The sequence below is a fragment of the Budorcas taxicolor genome, chromosome 6, assembly GCF_023091745.1.
Source record: "Budorcas taxicolor isolate Tak-1 chromosome 6, Takin1.1, whole genome shotgun sequence".
In the NCBI taxonomy this organism is placed as follows: domain Eukaryota; kingdom Metazoa; phylum Chordata; class Mammalia; order Artiodactyla; family Bovidae; genus Budorcas; species Budorcas taxicolor.
The window spans coordinates 23,096,590-23,118,348 of record NC_068915.1 but is presented as its reverse complement, the minus strand read 5'-3'; the positions used below and the strand labels follow the sequence as shown (position 1 = coordinate 23,118,348).

Sequence of the window (21,759 nt, the reverse complement as noted above, 5' to 3'; positions counted from 1 at the left end):
GCTAAAAAATGTCTACCGTGTAACTCTTCAATTAAAAAAAAAATTCCTCTTTGTCTGTACTCTGCCATTTGTCTTCTTTAGCTGTGTTTTAGTTTAACAAAACTTTGAAACAACAGTTATTTGCTTTTCTATTGCACTCATGACCCCAATTTGCCCTTTCCCTCCAGTATAGATTCCAAAGTTCATTTCAAATTTTTATGAATACTTTATTTAGAGCAGAATTTCTATAAAGAAAATATCAACCACAAGTTTTAAGATTTAAAGTTATTGCATTATATATTTCTATTTTCTTCCTGAGTAGCTATAGAGCATTTACTGTGTACAGTGTAAACACAAATAATGGAATCATGATTCTCAGAGTAGAGGAAATTTGCCTGAATCATTTGGTTAAATTTCAAGATAGAATAGATTTTTTTGGTGAGAGAACTGAGCCTTAACAATATTTACCTACTCAGCTCAGTGCTCTGTGATGACCTAGAAGGATGGGACAAGGGGGTGGGAGGGAGGCTCAGGAGTGAGGGGATATGTATACATTTATAGCTTATTCACAGGTGCTCTACAGCAGAAACCAGCACAACATTGTAAAGCATTATCCTCTAATTAAATTTTTTTTAATTTTAAAAAGTAGAAATTTTTTTTAAAGTAGAAAAAATGTTTACCTATTGTTGGTAATTTAGATGCCTTCCCAGTGGAAAAATAGCAACACTTTATCAAATAGTATTTTTAAGAATTAAGATGTCATCTGGTGATAAATGTTAAAGAATAACTAAATAAGAATCACAGACTCATTTGATCACAGTATTTATAAGCAAGACAAGATTTTTGTTCCTTGTCTTTACCTTTTCCATCACTTACTTATTACTTGTTAGGTTGGTTATATTGTTGTCTACTAAAAATATGGTAATGCAGTCATATACTGAATCTGCTCAAACAATAACTTTAGAGAATTGGAATATTATTATATATATAATATGAGAATATTACATATTATTATTGTGTATGAGAGTGTCATGAACTGAAGTAGCGGGATGTAATGGAGCTCTCTCGGTAAATATTTTAAAAGCTCAATAATGGCTATTCACCAAAACTACACGTTTGTTAGCTTTCCCCTGTATCAGTTCATAAAAGTTTAATTAATATTACCACCCCTTCTGTACCAAGTTGCGAAACATTAACTGCCTCCAGATGGAGTGTTTAAATGAAATCCTACAATCTTTGTCATAAACAGCCGTACAGAGCCCAGCTCTCCACCATAAAAGCTGGCCTTACAGGCAGAAGGCAGAAGAAGCCAAAGGGAATGAAATGGCAGAGGAAGAAAAAGAGCATGAATCAGGCATGGCGGCAGAGCGCAGCCCTCCAGAGGTTGACAGTGAAAGTGAGAACCAGTACGATGACTTGTATGTGTTCATTCCTGGAGACAACCCTGAAGATAATTCCCAAGAGCCCCTCGTGTGCCCCAGACCACCTCTCCCCCCACCACGACCTGTAACCACTGCCTTCCAACCAGAAAAACCTCACTTCCCAGTACAAGGTAAGTTTAAGTTTAAAACAACTTTGAAACTTTGACAGGCTTACACAGCATATAGTACAGCAGTGGTGAAGCTATACAAAGATCACCATTTAAAACCAAGGGGAACTTTCCTCCTGTTCTTTAATAGCTAAGATCTGAGAAATCAGCTAAGAGGTACCTGCCACTAACTCCCTTCCTCCCTCCCTCCCTCCCTCCCTCCTTTCCTCCTTTAGTCCTTCTCTCTCTGCCTTTCCTTACCCCTCACTCCTCTTCTTCCCCTCTCCCTCCCTCTCTTTCTTTTTCCTTCCAGGCAAGAAGTCTCATTACAAAGCTTTCTGTAAGTAAAGAAATAAAATTTGGAAGGAGTTTGTCACTCTTCACATAAAACGAACCTCAAGCGTCATGTGGAAAAGTAAATGACAACTTTGGGTTTTAAAAATACTCTTAGTTTTCTGGCAAAAGAGAAAGGCTAATGTGTTACAGATTTGAAAATGAGCTTGGGCACAGTCGCTCAGTGGGGAGCTGCAGGGGAAGCAAGTGGTAAAGGGTTTATCACACCGTGCATTGAGACCAAAGTCTAAAAGCACTCTGTCTCGCTAAGTGGAAGACCAATTGAAAGACTGTGATAGCATTGTTCCCAGATGCGGGAACGAAGCTGTGTAGCAGCAGAGGTGGGAGTGCGAGTGGGGGTGAAGGGCAGGAAGCATCCCCAGGAGCTTCCACGGCAGGCTTCTCTTCCTGGAATGTTCCACAGCCTGGCAGACTCTTCTGCTCACTCCTACAGTCACTAATTACCACCCACTTTACTGATCACTCTTTCGTGTTTACTTTCCAAATTCATAAAATATTCTTACAAAGAAAATTTAATAAGGATGAAAGAAGCATCTATTATTAAAGCCCCATTTGTCACTCTACTTGAGTTGTCAATCCTAGAAGGCTGTAAAGTCTTTAAAGACTATTTTTAAAAAGTGAATTTTGAAACCATGAAATTCAGCATTTGTGTTCTTGAAGGCATTATCTCTATAAAGGTTCAAGTTAATCAACATAAACCCTTACTAAGATTATGTACTTTATAAGAGATGCAAAGTACTTCATAATGAAAAGTATGGGAAACCTAGTGGGTACTTTCTTGATTCACTCATGCAACAAACACATATTGATTACCTACTATGTGCTGAGCTCTTGTAGACTGCTGAGATAGATCAAGGATGTAGGTATATCAATATTGGGGGTGGAGGGAGAGATGTAAATTAGTATGTGCTTGCTTGTGTGCATGCCCAGTCACTCGGTCATGTCTGACTCTTTGCAACCCCACTGAATATAGCCCTGACAACAAAGTTTTGGTGTATTTTTCTCACTTTTATAGATGTGAGTAGTTTTATGTAGTTATTAAAATCAGTTATTAAGAAAACAAGGTTGTCTTATCTCAGGTTAAAGCTATTAAAGGAGTTAATTTTTAGCTACTTTTTAAAAGGAGCTAAATAATTTAAATAAAATTTTAAATCCTGTTTTTTTCTAATGTGCATTTCCATATATGGTATGTTGGTTAGGAGGTTAAAAATTATTCCACAGAGAGTAATTTTCACCAGATACCTAGGACCACAAGTATAATATTGGCTAATGTATCTTCTGAAAAGTACTAAATATAAAAAGCAACATCATACAAAAACTCACTCCTGTTATTTAAAAACAATATTATTACATTTTCAATGCAGTGTTACTTTTAATTACAGTGGGAAATGGCAGCCCTTTCCAGTATTCATGCCTGGAAATCCCATGGAGAGAGAGCCTGGCAGGCTACATACAGTCCCTGGGTTTGCAGAGTCGAACACAATGGAGTGACTGAGCACAATTTTAATATCATGTTTTTTCATGGGGCTAATATTGGAAGTGAATTAAAAGTAAAATGCCAGTATTTTTTCTTAAAATTCTTTGATTGAGGTCTTTGAAGGTAAGACTAGAAGCTCCCACTTATTTTTCGCTGGAGACTGTATATGTTCTTTGACTTTAGCTAATGATAGCTTCAGGAATTGTTCTGTACAAGTTTTTTCCTGCCTTCAAACCACTGATAAAGAGAAGCCACGTCATGAATGCCCCAAGCATCAAATTCCTTATGATGGATTCATGAACATATTCATTGGAGAAAACAGTCACATAGAACACTTTTCAGTTTATAACTGACATCCTGTCTCTTTGTATCTTCACAGCAAACTTTCAAGGCAACCATCATTATGATCCCCCTTTGATTTGGGCTTCCCTGATAGCTCAGCTGGTAAAGAATCCACCTGCAATGCAGGACTGAGTGACTTTCACTTTGACTTAGATCCAAGACCCTAGAGCTTGTAATTAGAATGTGTCAAATTCTTCCATGGACAGGTTTCCTGGGCTTTTAAGATTCTTATCTTTGTTCTACATTCTTCCCCAATTATTTGGAAAATTGGATTATAGGAGTGATATATTTTAATCATTATTTACTAGTGTACAGTCTGAGTTGAGAAAACTTAGATCCAACTCCAACATGATAAGTATAATCTGATATACTGAGAAATGAAAAGCGAAATGTTTTCTTTCTAGCACAAGACCAACTTTAGAAAGAGTTGAGAAAAGAGGTAGGTGGAGAAACAAAGAGAGTTAACAGCTCAGGAAATCAGTTCATAAAAGTAAGATAGTTGACACATTCTGCTAAAAATGAAACACTGTACATGTGTTTCCCACACACTTAATCTGGTTTCACCTAGGATACTGTCAGTGAGACAGAAGTCATGAAGTCAGAATCTCAAAACCATATTCTTCACAAAGGAAAAGGAAAGTCTTGGAGATTTTAAAGTTAATGCCAGGCATGTTAACATTCATACTTCTTGGGTTAAACTAACTGAAATAAGCTAAAACTCGGCAGGCAGGTGATCTCGGGCTCTCCTTTGGTTTCTCCTCATAAGCCTACCCAAAATAATTGCTGAATCTTCTTATAATAATACCTTTTTATTCTGCTCGTAACCATTTGTCTTTGTCCCTACCTCCTAAGTTTTCCCACTAAAATATCCATTAAGTAAGCTAAAAAATTTTGATCAGATTCTTACTAAACAGAAAGGAGACTAATTCTTCCTTAGTTCATGAGCATGAATCTCAGAACAACATAGAGAATTGACAGTTTTTCAGTCAATAACTGAAATAATCTCCATTTTTATTGTTTTCATTAATACTTTAACACCTGTCAAAAGGACACATTTAAAAGATTTTTCTCATCGTCTGGCAGAGAGAGCCATCAAAATTCTCTTCAACTTATTAATTGATTACAGTATATAGTATCTTTGTCTTCAAAATAAACTGCTGCTAGAATATTTTAATATGTTCTTATAAAAATATGTAAAGATTTTTCTGAATATGAAAACCATAAAAGACTACTGAATAAAGACTCTTTATTAACCATAAAGTATTAATTCTTGGAAAATTAATCTTCAAGCCATTGATTTTCTATGCCATCTTTTATTTCATGAACCCTACTTTCAATATCCTTTATCAAGGAATGAGGTTCATGTTGGCATATAGAAATCAAGAGAGCCAGACTGAGACTTAGTATAAGAAGCTAAACAATGGTGCTTTTGGCTATTCCCCTCTGTCGTTTTCAGAGAAATCGATTTTAGACAAAATACCTGGTTCAATCCCTATAAAAGGTAAAATGACTTCAAATTTTTTTTTCTTTTAATTTGAGAACACTAGGCTTGAGAAACACAAGCTTTCAAAGTATTTGATATTTGAGGCTTAGTTTTATGATTTGATTTCCTGATGTTAAATCATTCATAATCTATGTGGAAAGTAGTTATATGCCTATTTGTATGTTATCAAAGAATGCCATGTCTTTAACAAACTTATTCTAAGAAGTTAACAATTACAGACTGAAGGAGAATATGTTAGTAAATTACATGATTCACTTTTCTCGTTTGGGAATTTATAGAGTAATATACAAATTATTTGGGGGGTGGAAATTCAAACAACTGACAAATGGACACCAATAATATTGTATAAAATATAAATAATTACCATTCAAATATTTTATAAGCAGGGAAATTGTTGGAAGGCCAAATGGAGAGAAGTCAAAGTTGGTGTGATTTCAGTGCAAGATATGAAACAGGAAGTGATTCCGAAGAAGAAAAGAAAGAAGATGAAAAGGATCGGGAAGAGGAGGAAGACCCATACACTTTTGCTGAGATTGATGACAGTGAATATGACACAATACTGGCCAATAGGAGTATAAAGAAAAAAAGTGGAAGTCGTTCATTCATTATGAACAGACCTCCTGCCCCCACACCACGACCCACAAATATCCCTCCAAAAGAGGAAACTACACCTTACATAGCGCAAGGTAATTTGTTTTATTATTGCTGTTACTGTTTGTTTGTGTATGTGTTTTTGGAGAATGTCCTGTCTTTTGGTAGGATCTAAAACCTCAAAGATTAAAAGTATGTTTTAGAGTCATAGTTAAGTTGTATTGGCCCATTTTTTAATTTAAACACACAACGGATAAAGAAAATAAGGACAATGTGTGGGGTTCTGGTTTGTAATTGTTCATTAAGAAGGATAGTTTTGACTATGAAACCATAGTATGTGCAAAGAAATACTGTTTGGTGCTTCTCCCATAATTCTATGAGAGGAAGCTCAATTTTCATGAATAACGTGCACCACAAGAAAAACGTAGACACTTTACTTTTGCCCCTCTTCCATTCACAATAACTTTAAAAAATCTAAACAATTTTGAATACTAGAATCTTAGATATGCAATGCAAGTGTCTTTGATAACTCTACTTCACCCCCAATGATTAAGATTCACTTCATCCATGATAGAATTTTTGCTTCATTTTAGATTTCAATTCTTTGTCATTCTCAGTTAAATCTAAATATAAAAAACATAAAAAATCCTTAGAGCTTTCTTATATCTATAACCCCAATAAGATGTGTTGACTTTGCTATTATTTCCTAACATTCTTGTGCACTCTGGTTTGGCGCATTCCATGAGTCACTGGTGTCTAAGACATGACTTTTATTCATCAGTGTGTCACAGACACATGTACTTAACCCCACTTTTGGGCTTAGATACCACCCTGCTGCTGCTGCTGCTGCTGACTTTGCTATTATTTCCTAACATTCTTGTGCACTCTGGTTTGGCGCATTCCATGAGTCACTGGTATCTAAGACATGACTTTTATTCATCAGTGTATCATAGACGCATGTACTTAACCCCACTTTTGGGGTTAGATACCACCCTAGGGACTGAAAATGTGAAGTAAACCATTGTTTCCATCCTTGAGGTGTTCTAAGCAACAGCTATCCAAATAAATATATAGTACAATTTGACCTTTTATTAGAGATTTTTGAATAAAATATTTGGGATTAATCAAAATGTTTGGGTGACAACTAAAGATGAGAGGCAATATATTATACATTCAAATAATCTAAACGAACTACACAAGCAGAACATTTAAATATATACCACAGATTCGCTCAAGAAGAACACAGTTATTCATCTGTGATCAGTATGTGCAAAAGAAACCATTCTATTGTGTAAGTAGTATGTACTGAGAGATTTGTATGACAAAATTGAGCACGTTTTTCCATTATAGTTTATACCTACTTAACAGTGATGTGCTGATAATGTTTAAGACACTATTAAAAAAATGGAAACCAATAACAAATTAATAAAGATTTCAGCTAAAATAAAATGTCAGCTGGAACAATTATTAGATTATTAAGGCAAGGGATAAGTTGTAATTAGAATTTTTCACATTGTCTAACATAGTCGCTTTAGGATATTACATACAGGCCTTCATATCAGCAGATTCCACATCTAAGGATTCAACCAACTGCACCTCAAAAATATTCAATAAGAGAAAATTCCAGAAAGTACCACAAAGCAAAGCTTGAGTTTGCCTCCAGGGCAACTGCTTACATAGCATTTATATTGTATTTTCAGCTAATTACATAGCATTTACATTGTATTAGGTATTATAAGTAATCTAGAGGTGATTCGCAGTAGACAAGAGAATGTACATAGGTTATAGACAAATACTGTAGCACTTCATAAAAGAGACTTGAAAAGTGAAAGTGTGAGTCTCTCAGTCGTGTCCAACTCTTTGCAACCCCACGGACTGTTGCAAGAGGCTCCTCTGTCCGTGGAATTCTCCAAGCAAGGATACTAGCCAGGGTAGCCATTCCCTTCTCCAGGGGACCTTCCCAAGCCAGAGATCGAACCCCAGTCTTCTGCATTGTAGGAAGACTTTACCATCTGAGCTGCTAGGGAAGCCCAAAAGAGACTTGAGCATCTGCAGATTTTGGTATGGAGGAAGGAGGTCACGGAACTAATTTCCTGTAGAACCTGAGGGACAATGTACTAGCTCTTTGACAAAGTTGTTAAATCCCAATACATTTTTTTTTTTTTAAAGAGAGAAGATAGACATAATTTAATGAAAGGATTTGGTTATATCCTAGATATTTCCGAACAGGTATATCATCTTCTGCATCTCAGTCTTTAGGGAGTTCTCAGGACCACAAAGACCATGTTGTGTTTCTCTACTTTTGGCCCTTTATCTTCTCGCCCTTCTGTCAACTGTCATATTCTTGTTTTCCATGAATTCATTCTTGTGTTCTATTTTTTCTGTATCATTCATTTCTCTTTGTTTACTGGTAGTGGGGGCAATGAAGTTTAATTTCTTTGTCATGGCTTCTGTCTCACTTTGCTTTGATTCTAATTTATAAATTTCTGTGATATTGATTTCTCTTTAGCTCTCATATCATCTGTATTATCTTTGCCTGTTGTTTGTCGGTTTGGCCTGGAACTCTTGATACCTCCATGAGCCAGGTGGCTCTTCCTTACTGTGCTTTCATGTTGAAGAATGAGGCACCAAAGCCTAGATGGAAGCTTTCCCTGCTCACTTGCAGACTGCGCTGTAGGGCAGTGACGTAACCAGCCTTTTCACTGAATTATCCCAAAGTGTAAGTTTTGGTAGATCTAGTCTCCTGTTTTTCAATATCTAGAATAAATTCCAGCTAATTGTAACCTAATTTATATACCTGCTTACCAGTGCTCTGAGATCAGAGTCTGGGAAGGAGATGGAAATCTCACCACTCAGCACGCGCTATTGAACTTGCTCTCCCCGTATTCAGTCCAGCGTCTGAAACTCCTTCCACCCACTGCGCCTGTTGTGCCGTGGTCCTTCACTTTCCCCAAGAACAAACTGCTCATCCTAGAGGACTGCCTTGTTTCACTGAAGAATGGATTAGAAGCAATGCCTGCTTTAGACTGCCAACCAAGCTCCATGTTCTATAAGAGCGTTGGGATGGTTCTCCTTCTCACTCATAGCTTTATTAATTATATAAAGTTTTATTAAGAATCAGATGATAAATTCTTTCTGTGTATTAATAATTCAAATCCCCTACATAACCATGGTACAATTTGTCTTTTATACAGACACACAGGAACTTTAAAGAATCTTAAAAATCTTAAGTTTCTAAGAAATTTAAAGGCTATTTATCTCACCTACTCATCCCAAGTCCAACACCTATCAATATTTATAGGAAATCTTTCATTCAATTACATAATCAAATTTGTTCTCACAGCATTTGTGTTATATGCAGACAGGGATCACTGTTATGTGATTTATTTTGGTTTTGTTTTGCACTTAAGTACATACGAGCAAGTATGATTATTTTCCCTATATTTCAAAGCAGTAGCAAAAACTGAACTATAAATGAGGTCATCAAAGTCCCTTTCCATTATTTCTTCCCTTTCTCTTTTCCTGGGATATACTTGCTGGCCTCTTCCTTTTACGCTGTTGATTGTTGATCGTATTGTTCTCACATTAGGAAAACATTACCTCATCATCCAGTTCTTTTTCGATGTTCTTTGCATTCCATGGGATAAATGTCTTTCATCACGGCTTCCTTTTTTCTTTCCTAGCTCAGGCAACTCTATTAAATAGAATATCCACCATTTCCCGGAAGGCCATCCATTCAATTTGAAGAATATTAGTTTGCTCTAGTTCTTGCCAGAGCACAGAAGCAATAGCATAATGTTGGCACATCCGGGGTATGTTAAAGTAGCCAAAAGAGAAGGCTGTGGAGTGGGGGATGGAAGAAGAATGCAGATGCCCAACTTACTGTCTCAAAAACTCAAGAAAGTAATAGCAAAGTGACTAGGCAAATAAACCAGAGAGATACAGGAAAATCATGTTGGCTTCTGTGGGGTAATAGAATGTGTGTGTGTGTGTGTGTGTGTGTGTGTGTGTGTGTGTGTTTAGTTGCTTAGTCATGTCTGACTCTTTGCCCAGGAATTGAACTCACGTCCCCTGCATCTCCTGCACTGCAGGCAGATTCTTTACCACCGAGCCACTGAGGAGGCCCCATCCAAGTGATTAGAAGCTTGAAATTTTCACTCTCTAGAGAAGGGAGAAGGACCGAAAGTGGACGAAGGATCAGTCATGACTGTGTGGGGAGGCCTCCATAAGTGCTGATATTACGGGTTTTCAGGAGCTTCCAGGTTGACAAACACATAGAAAGGGTGACATGCCCCCAGATGCCCCACAGACTCTCTTGTGCCAGAGACTCCCAGACTTTGTGCTATATATCTCTTTATCTGCCTGTTCATCTGTATCCTTTATCATATTCTTCAATAAACTGGGAAATAAGTGTTTCCCTGAGTTCTGTGAGCTACTCCAGCATTTTAATAGAACCGGAGGGAGGTTGTAAGAGTCTCCAATCTGTAACCAAATCAGACAGAAGTTGTAGGAAACCTCGGGACTGGCACCTGCAGTAGAACGGAAGCAGGCTTGTGGGCCTGAGCTCTTAATCTGTTGATCTGACACAATGTCCAGGTAGATAGTCTCAGAATTGAATTAGAATGATGGAAGTTGTGGTATATTCATACAGGGTTGTAGGACTTGGTGGGGGGGAAAGCCCACACATTTGGTGACCAGAAGTGTCTGAAATGAAGGGTGAGAGTGGTGTGAGATGGAGGAGACACACAGGAGGAAAGTTGGGTTTTCCCAATACTGCTTTGAAGGTAGGATTCAGATTCACCTGATATTACCTAAGCAAAAAACTTCATATATCTGACATTCAAATTCCTCATTGTAAGTTGGGAGCAGAAATAATATGTACCTTAAGGATTGTTTGGACTTCCCAGGTGTCTCAAGTGGTAAAGAAGCCACCTGCCAATGCAGAGATGCAAGAGACATGGGTTCGATCCATGGATCAGGAAGATCTCCCGGTGGGGGGGTGGGGGGTGGGGGGCGGGCTTGGAAACCTACTCTAGTAATTTTCCCTGGAGAATCCCATGGACAGAGGAGCCTGACAGACTGGGGTCACAAAGAGTCAGACACAACTTAACTGACGGAGCACAGAAGCAAGTACAAATAAATGACAAAAGTGACAAGAATCACATCAATGTGGGTAGAACAGGAGACATCGCTAGCACTACAGAGGATGATCAGAAGAATATACCAATGTACTAATTTCTAAATTTCCCGTTTTATACTAAGCATGCTAAGTACTCCTGTTTGAAGAGGGGAGCCCATACATAATGGGACAAACTTCTAGAATATTCACTTACAACTAAGCATTCCAACTTCTTTCATGCAGCATAACGTATCAGTCAGAAAATCTATTTCCACCGTCACCACTATCCCGTCCACAGAAATGTAGCTTATTAATACAAAATTGAATCCATGGTTCGTTTTATCAAGAGATATGTTCCTGGGTTTTTAAAATTCTATTCTTATTATACTAAACCTAATTTTATGTTAACAACCAAAAAAGAATAACTCATTTTTCTTAATGAAAATTTTTAGAGTCTGCCTGCTTCTAAATGCCGTATTCTTTCCATCTTTTGCGCCCTATAACATTGAAAAGGATCAGATTCATTAAGCTTCAAGAATATAGAGGAATTGACAAGGATTTACAATCCTTAGTGACAGAATTCTTGATTTAAGACTAATCAAGGAAACAAAGTGAGATCTTTTCATAGTATAGATAGATTGGTAATAGAACTGTATCCATAAATCATGCAAAGAGATGACTGCCTATTGTGGAAAATTTTTCAATGTCAATGAACAATTTCCCATTTTCCCCTCACACAATTAATAAAACCAAGATCATTCTTCAGAGTCTGTGTTGCTGATTTGGGGTAGAATATAATTTCCCTTTCAATTCTCAATTGCTACTGAGTTGCCCTTGGCATTTTACAGTGCAACAAAGTTGTATATGACCTTTTTGAGAGCTACTCAGCTACTGGGACCCTAAAATGTCAAGTACAACTCAGTTGCTCAGAAATTTTCCACTTGCAATTCACTTGTACTTGAAATTGATCACGTCCAATGCAATTGAAATGCAAGCAGAGAAGAAAAAAAAAAAAGCCTTGTAAAATCACTCAGGAAAATTAATCCATATCATTGTATATGTGACAGAATGGAATGGCTTCTATCTCATTGTTATTATTCAGTCACTAAGTTATGTCTGGCTGTTTGAACCCCATGGACTGTGGCACACCAGGCTTCCCTGTCCTTCATCAACTTGGAGCTTGCTCAAACTCATGTCCACTGAGTCGGTGATGCCATCCAACCATCTCATCCTCTGCTATCCTCTTCCCCTCCTGCCCTCAGTTTTTCCTGTCATGAGAGTCTTTTCCAGTGAATAGGTTCTTTGAATCAGGTGGCCAAAGTATTGGAGCTTCAGCTTTAGCATTATTATCTATCCTCATTAGTGAAGAGATAAGGGCACATGTATTAAAGTAAGCCTTAGATCAAGTGCCTTGCATTCTATTCTCTGACCCAGTGACTTTGTCCCAAACTTAATCTTCAGGACTTACTATATCACAGGTGTTCTCAGGATAGAAGGACATATGTATCATTTGTAAGATATGGATAGGGTTCTGGTGCAGCTCTGCAAAAGAACAGTTGTTCAAGCTGTGCTTACACGGAGAATTCTGGTCTTTACCTCTTAAAGTACAATACTCTTGTGTACCTGAAGAATCCCTTTAGTCATGTCCGACTCTTTGCGCCCCTATGGACTATAGCCTGACAGGCTCCTCTGTCCATGGGGGTTCTCCAGGCAAGAATACTGGAGTGGGTTGCCATGCCCTCCCCCAGGGGGATCTTCCCAACACAGGGATCAAATCTGTGTCTCTTTATACTAGAATCTCTGTTAAATTTGTATTTTAATAAGAAGTCCGATTGACCTAGAGTAGTAGTTCTTAACTGGTGGTGATTTGCCTTCCAGGAGACATTTGGAGACATTTGGCAATATTTAGAGACATTTTTGATTGTCATGGCTAAGACATAGATGTTACTAGCATATATGCCAGGCCACAAAATGTGTCTCAACAATTTTAAGAGGATAGAAATTATATCGAGCATTTTTTCCAACCACAGTGGTATGAAAGTAGAAATCAATTACAGGGGAGAAACAGGAAAAACACAAACATATGGAGGCTAAGCAACATGCTACTAAAAAAATACAACGTGTTAATGAAGAAGTCAGAAAATAAAATGCAATGAAAATAAAAACACAACTTTCCAAAATCTACGGGATGCAGCAAATGCAGTTCTAAGAGGGAAGTTTATAGCAATACAGATCTACCATAAGAAACAAGAAAATCTCAAATAACCCTGTCCTTTTGAAATTTTCAGTCTGCATTTTTGTAGTTTGAACCTTATTGGCAGAACTAGTATTTAATGTTTATTCAGAGTGAGAGTGACCTGGTCTTACTAGTTACTTATTCAGTTCAGTTCAGTTCAGTTGCTCAGTCATGTCCGACTCTTTGCGACCCCATTAGGACAGCAATATATCCTGATATAAAGCAAAAAAAGAAAAAGAAAAAAAGAAGCCAGAGAACCAAAAGGTAAACTCATCACAGCTTCTAGTGGATGGCGGCAACTTCCTAACAACCCAAACCACTTCTCTTTGCTTTTCATTTTTTCTTTTGGCCTTGCAACTTGTGGGATCTTAGTTCCTCAACCAGGGATAAAAAAAAAAAAAAATCAATGTCCCTAACCACTGGACCACCGGGGAAGTCCCCAAACCACTTCCCTTTGACACAAAAGAAAAATTACTAGGGACATCACTAATGTCTACACTAATATCCTTTTTTATTGAATACAGATGTTCAAAAAGTAAAGTCAAATAGTGAGCCCACATGAAATCCTATGGGAAGAAATTAGCCCCCAGTGCTCTGTAAGCAGTAGGTATTCAGTAAATGTTGCCTGCCTGGTTCAAGAGGAAGACAGACCTGCCTGCCCAGTAGTGGAGTGGAGACTTCGCTAAACACTCATTATAATGGACTCAAGCTCTAATGCCACAGAATTCCATAAACCAACTGCTGTCATTCTCTGAATGTCCAAACTCCCTTAATAAGAAACATTTCAAGAACAGAAACATTCTTATTTGCATCAAAAAGGATAAATATGCAAATCAAAGCAGTTTGTATTCTACCTAAATAAAAATTAAGTTCCTTAGAAGTAGAAAATGTAATTTATAGTGAGATTTCCTGGTTTGGGAGAAGATTTTTATGGGAACACATCTATCAGACTTAAAATTTCTATTATAAACTGGAAAGAAAATTAATGTTTTCTCCTTAAGAAGCCAAAGCATTCATTGATATTTCCATTGAATTAGAATTTCTGTACTATTTTCCTTCATGTAGATATGTACTTCGCAACTTCCCATCACCACCAATCTCCCAAGTATGCCATAATCACCTCTGTGACTTCACGTGTGCTGCCTGACCATTTGTAGATCTTCACCATCCTCTTCTCCCCCCAAAATCCTGCAACTCCTGGCTCTATGTCTGCCAGTCAGTAAACTGCTTTCAGATGAAAGACCTTCATATCACGTGGCTGATGGGACTATTTCTGTTTGTGACCATGCCACCCCTCACACTCCTATTCAAATGTGGTGACGTGCGTTCGATAAATTTGTTGAAATTGGCAACCCACAACTATTGCTAACAGAATGAAATGGTGCTTTTAAGCTGACAGGAGTGCTCAATCTATCTTGATCCATTTGCAAAGAGGCTGCATCTCTTCCCTGAGCTTCGATTTGATTCGTTAGTATGACTACTTACAGGGTTAGAACGTTCTGTTCCTTGCCTTTGCTGGCTAGACAGGAGCTGTTTACATTGCTTGTCTTTACCTCACTCTGCCTTTTTGTCATCAACATGCTCAGGGTACAGACTGGGGAACAAGGCAGGCAGAGTAGGGCTGTGGAGGTTGCATTATGGCCCCTGCCCTTCCTGCCTGTTTCTCATCTCTGTCCTCTCGTCAGTGGGCACTAATGACACGTTTGACTCTTGCTTAAAATAAGACACCAAAAATGGAGGACAGAATGAAAACTGACCGTGTCTTGTTTACCTTCGCATCCTTAGGACCTAGCACAGCACTTAGCTACATGGTTACCAATCTAATGAGTGTTGGCAGAGTGATTAATAAATGCTACTATACTAAGGATCTGAAGCACAATACCAATCTGTATATTTCATATCAAATCCCTGGTTTCAGGAACTATCAACAGTGATAGGTATACAGCTCCAAACATTTCATTTCACACTTCTAATGGGCATGGAACATCAAGGGCTTTGTGGTTTATAATTCATTTCCTTATGAATGCACTTGGCTATTGCACAGACTTTCCATTACCTTAGCCACTTATAAAATAATTCCAAATAAGCTTTATCAGATTTTCAAAGAAGGGCAGCCCTGGAAGAATCTGTTTGCTTGAAATAGGCCACTAATGAGGTTGACATGAAGAATGTTCTTGCAGAAGCAACCTGGAAAGACAAATAGTGCAAGTGAATTCGTTATATTTCACCTTCTCCTCCTCCTCTGCTCTTCTGATAGTTCTGCTTTGCTTAACATTTTGAATATTTAATACTATGCAAATTTTTCCCATTCAGTATCATTTCTATTCTAGAGAAAATTTTACTGAAGTCATTCTATCAACATTTAAAATAAATGGGTTGGTATTTGGGGCATTTGCATTGTTTGAGATTATTTTGAGCCTCAAAAATTGTTTTTCTTCCTTTATGGATTTTTTTAATGTTTAAAGGTAGTGAAAGATACTAATAATGCATTCATTATTCTTTCTCCTTAAATTCCAATTTTAGGTAGGAAGAGAAAAATAAGGTTTCACTCAGTCAGAGAATCATCAAAATTGACGTTATGTCATAATTGCCTTGACAGCATCGTTTGAACACTGACGCAATAAAATACTGTCAAGAATAATATTCTCCAAGATTTCAAACACATGGGGACAGGGCCACCTCCATATATTACAAAAAACTAACATTAGTCTGTGACTTAACTTTCTATTGTTTCTGTTCATCTAAACCTCCACTAAAAAGAATTGCTTCCTCAAAACCATGCATTTTATTTAAATTCATGTGCACTTAAGAATTTATCCAGGAATTGTTTGGCCTGATGGGCTTGGGAAAAAAGAATTGGTAGCGTTTTAGCATGTCAGAACTGAGTAAGACCCTAGAGATCATCTCATCTTAGCCTTAACTTCATTGGCAAAGGAAATAAAGGCCCGAGGGAAAAAGTCATTTTCCCATGTCATGCATGTTGTTAATATTAAGATAAAGCTACACTCCTTCCACTGTTCCAAGTTGATTACCATTCTGGTATTTAGATTTTTTTTCAGTTACTGTATGTTTAGAACAGACTTTCATCTTACCACAAATCCTGTTGTATAAAAATAATACTTTCATATCTGAACCTGAGTGATCCATACTCAATGTTTGGTTCTCCCTATAACATGAATTTTCTAGTTGTCTCCTATAAACGTTATGCATTTTATGCTTAAAATGCATAAAGCTTTCTAGGACCAAGATTTTGTTGGCAGACATAATTTAAATGTTTCAGTTAATGTTTACTGCAAAAAGAAAGATTAACAAATTCTGGAATTTATATCTTTTCCTAAGGCTAATAGAGCATGTGTCCTTGGTATGAGTGTTTGTATTGGTCGTCCTTTGGGTGGGTTGGCTCTTTCTTCAGGAAACAAGTTAATATAAGTATCTTCCCAAGATAAACTCATATTCAAAAACACCTCCTAACTTTCATCGCAACGAGAAATGGTGTGTTCGGAAATATGTTAATTGCTAATTGAGCTCTTGTAAGGAAATGAGGTTTGTCTGTAGGTGGAAGGAGGGAAGCAGTTGTAGTGGATGGAGCCAGAGATGAGTTAGGAGGGAATTTTAAGGGAGATTAGACAGACAGAGGGTCTTCACAGTGGCTCAGTGGTAAAGAATCCGCCTGCCAACGTAGATGTGGATTCATTCGATCCCTGAATCGGGAAGATCTCCTGGAGAAGGGAACAGCTACCCGTTCCAGTAGTCTTGCCTGGAAAATCCCGTGGACAGAGGAGCCTAGCAGGCTACAGTCCATGGGGTTGCAGACAGTCAAACACAGCTTAGCAACTAAACAACAATACTATGGAGCATGACTTAGTGCCTGTCCTTCTCTTAAAGAGTTCTGTGATCAGCACACTCATCATCATCCTCCTCAGAGCATCCTATCCTCTGCTCCAGTCCTACACCCCATTTCACGATGTTATAGCTACAATAGCTGCTTAAATGTCAACATTAAATACACTGCTGTAACTTCTCAATCTAGGAACTGAGACTGTTTACCTGTTTAACATTTCCTATATTTCACAAAGTCTGAATATTTATTGTCAGCAAAATGTATTTCAACAAAATATAAGGTGATTTTTAACAAATTAATGCCAAAAGCTGGAAAAAGTAATTCTATTTACCAGTACTCTATCAGAGCTTCACAGTTTATCAGAGTTCTTAAAGCTTATCAACAAATGTGCATTTTATTGGACAAATTTGTTTTCTGACTTTATCTTTGGATGCAGATGTTTATCCATTTTAATGATTCCATATTACAGCTATTTTTTGCCTGAGATAGTCTCAGTTCCTGTCTTAACAATATTGGTGAAAAGACCCAGAGTGTCTACATGTTATTCAAATTTCAAAAGTGTTTTATTTTTTCAAGACTTTTAGAACTGGCCAATGAAAAAAATCAAGCACCGCTTGTAAAAAAATGCTTTTATTATCCTAAAATATATTCATATACCGTATATCCATCAGTATATTTTATTTGAGAAAAAATGTAAGCCACAAATCCCAGAACTTGCCAGTAAGTTATATTTAGCATGTTTTCCAAATACTAACTTGAAGCAGAAAATTGATTTGCACCCAAAAATGTTATTTCATGTGTGTAATTTCTCTTAAACACATCATACACTGAAACTATATTTGCTTCTCCTATTTGAAGGAAGACAGTAGGGCAGGGTACCCTTTCTATTGACAACAGCTGGCAAAGTATATATGCATAATAAATAATAGTTGATTTGATATGGTTTAGGGAACATTCTTGGGGCTTCCCAGGTAGCACTAGTGGTAAAGAACCGACCTGCCAATGCATGACACATAAGGAATGTGGGTTCAGTCCCTGAGTCAGGAAGATCCCCTGGAGGACCCCAGTATGCTTGCCTGGAGAATCCCCATGGACAGAAGAGCCTGGTGGGCTACAGTCCATAGGGTCACAAAGAGTCAGACACGACTGAAGTGACTTAGCATGCACACACAAAGGGAACTTCCTTAAATTTGAAAAAGTGCTATCTGAATTCCTCACAGATATGACCTTGATATTAGATCAGTTTAAAGAATACTAAAATCAAAGAAGCCAAAATACTGCTGGGATGCATCTCCCAAGCAGAGTGGTCAAGCGCCATCCATCCAGTTGGAACATGCTGGGAGCCACCATGGGAGATCCCACCCATGACAAGGTCATGTGGAAGAGAACTGTTAAGCAAGGCTTCAGAACTCAAGGGGCTCCCTAGGCTTTCTCAAGCATCTACCCCAAAACCAGAATCTGTCTGTTTTACTGTATCATGACTTTCGCCAACTCCTCTGACATTAACAGGGGGCTAACCCTGACCACCTTTCACTGGAGAAAATCAACTTAGGGCTGGAAGTGTGAAGTCTTAACCACTGGACCACAGGAAAGTCCAACCCTAAGGTTCTTTTTAATCCTCTCTCTAGGGCTTCTTCTTTGCTGGTTTTCTTTTGACAGAACATACTTATTTTACAGTTTCTTTCAGAGTGTTTCATCACATTTAGTTCTCGATATGCTGTTTTGCTGACTTTGTCTCACTGTGCTTTGTTTCCTTGTGTGATTTCTAATTCTTTTTCTTTTTTGGAGAATAGTTGACGTGCAATATTCTGTAAGTTACAGGTGTTCAACATAGTGATTCACAGTTTTCAAAGATTAGACTCCATTGATAGGTAATAAAATATCAGTTATATTCCCTGAACAGTATGTCCTCAGTTGTGGATTATGGAAGACGAGAGGCAGCAGTGCTGTGAAGAACCACACAATAGATTGAAGTGCAAGGCTTGAGAGTTCAACTCACATCTCCACCGACAACAGTTCTGGCATCGTTTCGATATTATGTAGCCCTTTTAAATGTTAGTTATTTCCACCTTCCTCATCTGTAAATATATGACATTGGCCTCTTGCAGTTCCCCAACTCTGTAGTTTAGCCTACCCATTAAAAATAAATGGGACTCTGGGATGTTCAGTTTCTAGAGTCAAGCTCTAAAGGCTATAGACTTTTTCATTAACAAATGCCAGAAGCTATACAGAACTTTGTGGGTACTCAATAAATATTAAACAATCAATCTTATCTTTCATCTGCAAAATGGGGTAATGCTGGCTTGTCTCACAGAATTCTGTGCGAGAAATAATAAATGAGAACAAAGCACTTTTCAGATAATGAAGTAATTCGAATAAGCTGCTTTAATAGGTCTGAGGTCTAGCTAGATGATGCAAGAATAAAGTGTCTTTTTTAGTATTACATCTGTGAAATACAGCAGTCTTTTCATCTGTTTAAGAAGGAACAATCTATTATCCTTGCTTATCACCAAAAAGTCAGCATGAGTAATTTCTATACAAATGGAATTTTTCACGTGATTTCACCATTAATTACTTTTAACAAAATGCAGCTTTTATCTTTACCTGATATCAAAATGGAATCATATCTTGATTTAAACAGTTTAATGGTGCGTGCCATCAGTATTATACTACTCTGAGCAAAGAAGAGGCTTTTTGAAATGACTGATAAGCTGCACAAATGAGAAAATTGTAAATCTAATAATCCTCCTACTAAAAAAATAATACAATTCAGGAATTGTTACTAAGGAAAATGAAGTACTGCATCCTACTTTCCTAGAGTCTTCTACAGGTTGTTCTTTTTAATGTTTCTGTTCAATAAATAATATGTGTTCTATTTTTTACAGTGTTTCAACAAAAGGCTGCCAGAAGACAATCTGATAGTGACAAGTTCCATGGTCCTAGGAAACAAGGTATTGATATGAACTTTAGCTTTTGAAATCATCTTTAAGTAAGAGTTAAAGAAGTTTTATGAATACTGACTCAAGTCTTCTGACGTAGAAGTAAATAGCTGTGCACTTGATTAATTTTACTCTTAAGTCACTATCTTACCCAAAGTAGCTTTTCCATAAAAAGATTAATGCAAGAATATTCTTTTAGTTAATAAAAGCAAATTATTTTAATTAACAAAAGGAAAGAAATTCACAAAGGCCTTATGAGGATATTTGTGGTGATGTTGATGATGCTGTTTGTTATCACAGCTCTAGGAGGGTCAAGTAAGACAAATTCTCTCACACACCTCAGAGACCTTTAGAGAGAAGTCTCTAGAGCTTAACTTGGTAGGAGGGGCAGATGACTGATTCCCCAGAGGAGACCAGCATGGGATTTCTGTGCTCTGCATTGAACTCCACTCCAAGATTGTACCCTTTTCTCACGGTTCTCTTGCCTTAGGCACTGGATCCAACGTTTTTTGTTTTTTATGTTTTTCCTTTAAATAATTATTTATTTGTAATGCAGAAAAGAAATACACATTGTCGCTACACAGGCATCTGACACAGGAGGAATGTTTTCCTCTGGTTCCATAGGAGCTGGCTGCTTCCAGTCTTCTCTGATACACTAGGTTCCTTTTGAAAGGAGAGACTCTAGCAGGTGATTTATAATAATATTTTTCTGATAATAAGCCCTTGGTTAAGATTCAGAAATGCAGAACATAAAAGGTGGCAGAAATGGAGGTAGTGCTGGACTCTTTGATAATCAAAGAACACGTATTGATGCTTTTAACCTCAACCCACTTCTGAAATAACGTCACTCCAAAGTCAGTTCAGTTCAGTCGCTCAGTTGTGTCTGACTCTTTGTGACCCCATGGACCGCAGCATGCCAGGCTTCCTTGTCCATCACCAACTCCCAGAGCTTATTCAAACTCATCCATTGAGTAGGTGACACCATTCAACCATCTCATCCTCCATCATCTCCTTCTCCTCCTTCCTTCGATCTTTCCCAGCATCAGGTTCTTTTCCAATGAGACAGTTCTTAGCATCAGGTGGCCTAAGTATTGGAGCTTCAGCTTCAGCATCAGTCCTTCCAATGAATATTCAGTACTAATTTCCTTTAGGATTGAATGGTTGGATCTCTTTGCAGCCCAAGGGACTCTCAAGAGTCTTCTCCAACACCACAGCTCAAAAGCATCAATTCTTCGACACTCAACTTTCTTTATAGTCTAATTCTCACATCCATACATGACTACTCAAAAAACTGTAGCTTTTGTTAGATGGACTTTTGTTGGCAAAATAATGTCTCTCCTTTTTAATATGCTGTCTAGATTGGTCATAGCTTTTCTTCCAAGGAGCAAGCATTTTTTAATTTCATGGCTGCAGTCACCATCTGCAGTGATTTTGGAGCCCCCAAAAAATAAAGTCTGTCACTGTTTCCATGGTTTCCCCATCTATTTGCCATGAAGTGATGGGACCAGATGCTGCGATCTTAGTTTTCTGAATGTTGAGCTTTAAGCCAACTTTTTCACTCTCCTATATCACTTTCATCAAGAGGCTCTTCAGTTCCTCTTTGCTTTCTTCCATAAGGGTGGTGTCATCTGCATATCTGAGGTTATTGATATTTCTCCCGGCAATCTTGATTCCAACTTGTGCTTCATCCACCCTGGCATTTCTCATGATGTACTCTGCATAGAAGTTAAATAAGCAGGGTGACAATCTATAGCTTTGACACACTCCTTTCCCAATTTGGAACTAGTCTGTTGTTCCATGTCCAGTTCTTACTGTTGCTTCTTGACCTGAGTACAGATTTCTCAGGAGG

The 21,759-nt window shown here is 37.7% G+C and overlaps 1 protein-coding gene across 1 annotated transcript in view; it reads left to right on the top strand.

Moving 5' to 3' along the window:
- Window positions 1-21,759, top strand: part of BANK1 (B cell scaffold protein with ankyrin repeats 1) — a 320,309-nt gene that overhangs the window by 269,158 nt on the left and 29,392 nt on the right. Inside the window, exons 9-11 of the mRNA XM_052642209.1 lie at window positions 1,229-1,531; window positions 5,568-5,870; window positions 19,857-19,922. Of these exons, the coding sequence (XP_052498169.1) occupies window positions 1,229-1,531; window positions 5,568-5,870; window positions 19,857-19,922 (672 nt within the window). The remainder of the gene's footprint in view (window positions 1-1,228; window positions 1,532-5,567; window positions 5,871-19,856; window positions 19,923-21,759) is intronic.